This window comes from Trichechus manatus, unplaced genomic scaffold (assembly GCF_000243295.1).
Source record: "Trichechus manatus latirostris isolate Lorelei unplaced genomic scaffold, TriManLat1.0 scaffold00032, whole genome shotgun sequence".
Lineage (NCBI taxonomy): Eukaryota > Metazoa > Chordata > Mammalia > Sirenia > Trichechidae > Trichechus > Trichechus manatus.
In genome coordinates this window covers 16,855,078-16,863,212 of record NW_004443968.1, presented here as the reverse complement: position 1 = coordinate 16,863,212, position 8,135 = coordinate 16,855,078, and the positions used below count along the sequence as shown (strand labels likewise).

At 41.7% G+C, this 8,135-nt stretch overlaps 1 protein-coding gene across 2 annotated transcripts in view; it reads right to left on the bottom strand.

Annotated features, from left to right (window-relative positions):
- The window catches only part of FAM174A (family with sequence similarity 174 member A), a 63,187-nt gene extending 57,769 nt beyond the window's left edge, over window positions 1-5,418 (bottom strand). Inside the window, exon 1 of one of the 2 annotated variants that reach the window (XM_004375049.2) lies at window positions 4,534-5,418. In XM_004375049.2, the coding sequence (XP_004375106.1) occupies window positions 4,534-4,973 (440 nt within the window). In that variant the 5' untranslated portion in view covers window positions 4,974-5,418. The remainder of the gene's footprint in view (window positions 1-4,533) is intronic. The other variant, XM_023730133.1, reaches the window with a different exon arrangement.
- Between the last annotated feature and the right edge of the window lie 2,717 nt (window positions 5,419-8,135).

The window sequence follows — 8,135 nt, the reverse complement described above, 5'->3', positions numbered from 1 at the left end:
AGGCCACACTCCAGGGAAACTCCCTTTACATTGGATCAGGGATGTGACCTGGGTAAGGGTGGTGTTACAATCCCACCCGAATCCTCTTTAACATAAAACTACAATCACAAAATGGAGGCCAACCACACAATTCTGGGAATCATGGCCCAGCCAAATTGATACACACATTTTTGGGGGGACATAATTCAATCCGTGACAAGTGGTTAAGTCCGGTGAAAGGTTACACAATACACAATACTAGGGAAGTCAGCATAGCTTACCCACGGCAAGTTCATGGAAGCTTCACAGACACATTCAAACTCCCTGAGAGACCAAATTATTGGGCTGAGGGCTGGGGACCATGGTCTTGGGAAACATCTAGCTCAACTGGCATAATATAGTTCATAAAGAAAATGTTCCACATTCTACTTTGGTGAGTAGCATCTGGGGTCTTAAAAGCTTGTGAGCAGCCATCTAAGATATTCCACTAGTCTCACACTGTCTGGAGCAAGGGAGAATGAAGAAAATCAAAGATGCAAGGGAAAGATTAGTCCAAAGGATAATGGGCCACAACTACCACAGCCTCCACCAGACTGAGTCCAGCACAACTAGATGGTGCCTGGCAACCACCACTGACTGCTCTGACAGGGATCACAACAGAGGGTCCTTGACAGAGCTGGAAAAATGTAGAACAAAATTCTAACTCACAAAAAAAGACCAGACTTACTGGTCTGACAGACTGGTGAAACCCCAAGAGTATGACCCCCGGACACCCTTTAAACTCAGTACTGAAGTCACTCCTGAGGTTCATCCTTCAGCCAAAGATTAGACAGGCCCATAAAAACAAACGAGATTAAATGGGCTCATCAACCCAGGGGCAAGTACAAGAACACAGGAGGGGACAGGAAAGCTGGTAATGGGGGAATCCAAGGTTAAGAAGGGGAGAGTGTTGACATGTTGGTAACCAATGTCACAAAACAATATGTGCATTACTTCTTTAATGAGAAACTAATTTGCTCTGTAAATCTTCATCTAAAGTACAAATAAAAAAAATTGAGGATCCTAAAGACCTTTTTTAATGTGAATTAAATACATATCAATATTATACATATTAATCAAACCTGAGAAAATTTAAAATATCATTTGATTTAAAGTAACAGTAATAAATCCATTACATGCTAATATAGCTTTATAACTTGTTGTTAGGTGCCATGGAGTCAATTTCAACCTGTAACAACCCCATGTAAAAGAGCTGAACTGCCTCACAGTGTTTTCTAGGCTGTGACCTTTATGGGAGCAGGCTGCCAGGTCTTTCTCCCACGGAGTGGCCAACTTTTTGGCTAGCAATTAAGCTCTTAACCATTGCACTGCCAGGGCTCCTTATGAAAATAATTATAATCTCTAAAAGAAAAAAAATGTTGAGAAGAGTCGCATTTTATACATTTTGGCATATCCCTTTAATGTCTGGCTTAATGCAAAATAGTTGGGTTCTCATATTTGCTTCTTCATTCAGTCTTTTGCAATGTGTTATCTGGTTGAAGGATATGAAGCAAATTCAGCTTCTTATCGGTATAAACTTCGAAAATGGAGAATTTTAACAGCCATTGCAGATACTAGTGGTTATTCTTTTTTTGATACTACACCAAATCTCCACAAAAGGTAGTTTCTTAAAGGTTAGTTGTTATGTGGAATCTGAAATAATTTCAACGAACTTTTTGTACTCCATTATAAACTTGTAAGAGAGTGTATCATTTTGAAAATAGGTTTCATCTTGCAGATCTCCCTAAGAAGTCCCAGGGACCTCCCTCCCCTAGGGTTCCCTGGACCACACATTGAGAACAACTGGCTTATGCTGTACTTTTCAAATTAGCTTTTTAAGGCAAGTGATGCTGGTTTTCCATTCATGATAACATTAAATGGACTTGTTTAAAATAAAACTTTGTTAAAATAAATAATTTTAAAATATATTAAATAATAGTACAGAGGGTAGGTAAACCAAAATATCAAATCTGACTCATAGCGACCCTACAGGACAGAGTAGATCTGCCCCATATGGTTTCCAAGTTGCGGCTGGTGGATTCGAACCGTCGACCTTTTAGTTAGCAGCCTGAGCTCTTAACCACTATGCCACCAGGGCTCCAGAGGGTAAGTAGTTATAGGGGGAAAAAAAATGTAAAGGAGTTTTAAGGAAAACAAAGAACCAGTCTAATCCTCCAAACCTACCCTTTACACCTTTCCATAGACAAAGAAACTGCCTAAATAGCTTTCCGTCAGCTCATTTCTTGGCTCTTTCTAAAGCTGAGATTTTGGCTTTATATGTCAAGTCCTCAGAGAGGGGTCACCAACCAATCCACTTAAAAACGCTTGATGGCACAACTGTTACTCGGCAGGTTGTGTTCAAACCCACCTGGCGGCTCTTCAGGACAAAGACCCGGTGATCTGCTTCCATAAAGATTATAGCCAAGAAAACTCTATGCGGCAGCTCTACTCTGTCATATGGAGTCACCATGAGTGGAAATCAACTGGCTGGCATCCAACAGCAATAACAATTATAGATTTTAAAAAATCAATCACTACATTGTTGGAATATTTTAAAATCATGATTGATACCATAAAACAATTTTACTTCAGTGACAAAGGAACATTATCAAATGTAGGTTACTGATAACAATAACAAATATCACTAAATGGATTATATAATTCCTTGTCTACTTCTAAGGCATTAAGGATTGGTGGAAACATAAGTGACAATCATGTTTTTATTTATGACATGGTATTTTCAATATTATAGTCTGCTTATTCAAAACACCAATCATAAGCTAGGACACAGACATCTTGTTATTAAAATATATATATATATACACACACACACATATGTGCATACTGTGCATGGTATTTTCAATCACCTAACATGCATGCAAAAGCTGGACAATAAATAAGGAAGACCGAAGAAGAATTGATGCCTCTGAATCACGGTGCTGGTGAAGAATATTGAATATACCATGGACTGCCAAAAGAACCAAAAAATCTGTCTTGGAAGAAGTACAGCTAGAATCCTCCTTAGAAGCAAGAATGGCAAGACTTCGTCTCGCGTACTTTGGACATGTTATCAGGGGGGATCAGTCCCTGGAGGAGGACATCATGCTTGGCAGAGGGTCAGGGAAAAATAGGAAGACCCTCAATGAGCTGGACTGACACATTGGCTGCAACAATGGGCTCAAGTATAACGATTGTGAAGATGGCGCAGGACCAGGCATTGTTTCGTTCTGTTGTACACAGGGTTGCTACGGGTCAGAAGGGACTCGACGGCACCTAATAACATATATATACGTATGTGTGTCTATATATGCATATATATATCAAACAAAGTAATCAGTGGACTGTACAATTGTATATTATTAGACCCCATGTGGTAGCAGGCAAATCATTTTACCTTGCTGGGCAAGTTTCCTCATCTGGAAAGGAAAATGTGTCACTGAAGTGATAATACCTGTTTCAAATCTGAAGTTAAAATGACTCCATAATCTATCATTCTTTACGAAGTGTAGGTTCAAAACGCTATTTTTTTTTTTTTGTAAATTTAAACTTTTAAATGACTTAAAGAATTATTTATAGATGAATTCATTTTAGAAGGGTTATGTGTGTGTGAAATATCTTATTTATCCATTTATTAATCCAGATTTTCATAAGTAAATTTAAGTGATACATAGTTTTTTTAGGATATTAAGCATTTGCTCCATTATTAAAACTGGATCGATGTTTCTAACAACATTTTTCTTTCCTGTATCAACATCAGCCTCCCATCTTACCATACAATTGATAACATTTTGCTTTGAAATACTTTGCACCATGCAGACTGAATGCTAAACGTTTCTGATTAATGGCACACAGTGGCATATATTAAGTTGAACCTAATACACAAACTGTCGCTTGCCTAGGTAAAAAAAAAAAAAAAAAGGTGGAATACAGGCAACTTTGTATGGTACAACCTAATTACTTAGATGACAGATCAGAGACTAATCCTAAAAAACACTGCTGGTAAGGAAGAACTCTTCTTTTTCTAAATTTTATAAATAAAATACCTAAAATAAGATACTTCTACATTACTATTAATCCACTCAATTCTGATTTCCTACTAAGTGGCAGCATTGTGCAAAGGACTTACAAACCCAACTAAATAGGAATCCTGCCCTTAAGGAGTCTGCATTCTGAAGGGTAAAATGAAAAGTTAGGTACACAACTTAACATACAGAGTAGAAAGGGAGAAGTATCACGAGATAGAGAGGTCGAAATTCATGGGAATACAAGATTACTTTCAGTTCAGGCTAAAGGTTCTCTTTGAGAATACTAACTTATAAAGAAAAGGGAACAACTACTTGCATGCTGATGTGAAACTTAACCTTTTCCACAGAGGTCACCCTGACTCAGGCAGGCGGCCCAGTTACAGCGGACGAAGACGGGGCGAGTAAGGGTCACAGAAACCTGCCTCAAAGGAAGGTTAATAGGCGGCCCCTTTCAGGCCCTTGGGGAACCCCTATCGAGACCTCGCCTCACCTGACCGTCCTGACGACGAAATACACGAGTACCGCGCCGCTAACCACCATCAACACCGTCAGGGCCCGCTGGGTCATGGGCTTGTCGCCAGGGTTGGGGCTCACAGCGAGGCCGCCGCCCACTGCGCCTCCTTCTCCAGCCTTCTCTTCGTGGCCCTCTGCCACAAGCCCGGCCCGGGGGGTGCTACCATTGCCGCCCTCGGCACCCCGCGGCCCCGTGGCCTCGTTCGGAACTCGGCCCGGCGGCTGGGCGGCGGTGGAGCCCGGCGGCAGCGGCGGTAGGCTCTGCAGCCCGGAGTTCGGTGGCCCTGGGCCCGGCGCGGCCTCGGCCGCCAGCAACAGCACCGCCATGGACCCGCTCAGCGCTGGCAGCAGCAGCAGCAGCAGCAGGAAGGCGGGGACCAGGAGACGGCTGAAGCAGCAGCAGTGCAGGGCCTTCATCGTCCCCGGACTGCCCTCTCAGCACGCGAGAGGGCCGGGCCCGCCGCCCTGGCTCCAGGAGGGAGCATGGGCGCAGGGGAAGGACTAGAAAGAAGCGACCAAATCCCGGGCAAAGGCCCAGCGGTAGCAAGTGGTAGAGGAGGTAGCGGCAGCAGCTGATAGGAGAACCGGAAGTTCGCACATCTCAGCAGCCACTGCTGCTAAGGACGCTTTCGGTTGCCAACAGGTGGGGCGGGGCGCGTCCCGTGACGTCCGATACGCGCGGGCTCTGGTAGAAGAAATGGACATCTGGGCGTGTTCCCTTCCCTATTTCCCTTACTTGTTTCGTACCGAAAGGAGTGGTAGCTGGGATGAGTCACAAGTAAAATGTAGACAGAAAAAGTGTTCTGTAAAATGTGCAGCAATTTTGTATGCGGGAACCACGAGATATAGGAAGCTCACATTTTGAGGTCCCTGGTGCAAAACCGCAAAAATACACCTAATCAGTAACATGGAACTTCGGTGTGAGCGAATGTTAACAAAAACACTTAGACCAGAAGCCGAAGTTGATATTTGTCATTTTTAAAACTTATTCACTTAACAAATCGTTTAGAGTTCCTACTCTTTGCTTAGTAGTGAGAAACAGTTTTAATTTTCCTGGAATCCAGTTTTCTGGGGTCCATGGAGTTGGGATGACCTGCCCAGGCCATTGCCCTGAAGGTGACCTTTTGAACCTTGAGTCTTGAGCAGACTGGTTTCCTAAAGTCACCTGTAAGTCTAATAGCCTAGTAAGCAGTTTAGTGAAGACCGTTTTGCCTTAGACATTGTGCTCTTTTGAAGAATTATCTATGTGCAGTTTCCAGAAACAGAAACTCTACTGTTGGACCGGAAGCTGTGTTTTAGGGTAAATTGTTATTATGGGAACGCTCTTCCCCGGCCCTTTTCCATGGCAATGTCGGTAAGATGGGGTATCAGAATCTTTAGAAGTTCTTTTTATCTTTGGAACATTTTTGAGTCCCTAGTCCTAGTGGCGCAGTGGTTAAGAGCTGTAGTTGCTAACCAAAAGGTTAGCAGGTCAAATCCACCAGCCGCTCCTTGGAAACCCTATGGGGCAGTTCTACTCAGTCCTATAGTGTCGCTATGAGTCGGTATCACTCCACGACAATGGGTTTGGTTTTTCTGGTTTAGTTTAAATGTTACCTTGATTTGCAAATCGTATGTTAAATAAACGTCAATCAATTTCTATTATTGACTTAATAGGATTTTTGTTTTAACAGTACTGTGCTAAATTCTGGGTATTGGATAAAAAAACAAAAAACCAAACCCGTTGCCTTCAAGTTGATTCCGACTCATAGTGACCATATAGGGCAGAGCAAACCGACTCATAGGGTTTCTGACCACCGGCTATTGGATTTGAAAAGCCGACCTTTTGGTTAGCAGCGAAGCTCTTAACCACTGCGCAGGGTATTGAATAGTGAACAGATAAGATGTGATCCCTGTCCTCATAACACATTATCCATGTGGGGATAATGGCAATAAATAATCACACTTTTGAATTATGATAAGTGTATTTTGATTAAAAATACAAGATGTACAGTACAGATTTGTAAAAGGCTATTTTACAATAGGCAGGGTAAGCAGGATTTAGTGTCTTCTACCTGCTTTCAGGGAGCAGGGTGATAATGTTGTTCCTGCTTGATAAAATTACACAGGGACTAGGCATTACAGTCATTTTGATATGTCAAGTGCACCTGACTCAAGCAATGGGCTTTTCAATTGACTCTTATGCGTGTGAAACCTGGACAATGAAAAGACAAGACTGAAGAAAAATTGATGCATTTGAACTGTGGATTTGATGAAGAATATTGAATATACTGTGGATGCTAGAAGAACAAACAAATCAGTCTTTGAAGAAATAAAACCAGAATGCTTCTTAGAAGTAAGGATGGCAAGACTTTGGCTTGCTTACTTTGGACAGGCTATCAAGAAAGATTAATCACTAGAAGAAGATATGGTTGGTAGAAGGTCAATGAAAATGAGGGAAACCCCCAATGAGATGGATTGACACAATAGCCAAAACAATGGACTTAAACATACCAACAATCATGAGGATGGCACAGAAGCCAACTCCATGGCAACTAACCTCTTAATGCTGGGTTTCAGTGTGAGAAAGCCCATTTGTGAAACAACTGACTTTCAACATCTGATTTGGTGGTTTGTAAGTAATAAAATGGTTCCTTGGGTTTCCAATCTTCATTACTCATGGTTTATTTATGGATTTATTCAGAACCATACATGGAAGAAGGCTGATATTTAATGTCACACATCCTCTCCCCCAAGATACTCCAACATTCAACACATCAAAACAGAGAAACAAGTTTTTAAAAACTGCATTATTCTTTCTTGACAAAACTCGATTTTGCCCTCGTGTTCCTTATTTTAATTCATGGCATTACTCTTTACTCAGGTGATCAGGCGTAAAACCTCTGTTGCCCAGGGCTTCCTATCAGTAGCAGTCCTTGCCAGTGACTAGCATGTGCAATGGGCTAAATGATTCTGAAATCTCCAAATCAAACCAAATAAGTAGAGCAAAGCTATGTTCTAATATTTCTGAAAATGTGATTTTATACCACTTGAATCAGAATCAGAAGGAGAATTGTTAAAAATGTAAATTTTAGTTCACTATTTCCACCGTGTGTCTGTCAGTATGTCATACTGTGCTGGCTTGTGTGGTGCTGTGACACTAGAAGATATGCCACCAGTGTTTCAAATACCGGCAGGGTTACCCATGGTGCACAGGTTTCAGCGGAGCTTCTAGGCTAAGATGTACCAAGAAGAAGGACCTGGTGGTCTACTTCTGAAAAAATGGGCCCATGTAAACCTTATGAATAGAGGCAGAACATTGATACAGTACTGGAATATGAGCCCCTCAGGTTGAAAGGCACTCAGAATACAAATGGGGAAGAGCTGCCGCTTCAGAGTAGAGTCAGCCTTAATGACATGCATAAAGTAAAGTTTTCACAACCTTCATTTGCTCATGTGACACTACTCAAAATGAGAAGAAACAGCTACAAACACCCATTAATAATCAGAACATGGAATGTATGAAGTACACATCCAAGAAAATTGAAAGTCGTCAAAAATGAACTGAAACTCATAAAGACCTATATCCTACATATTAGT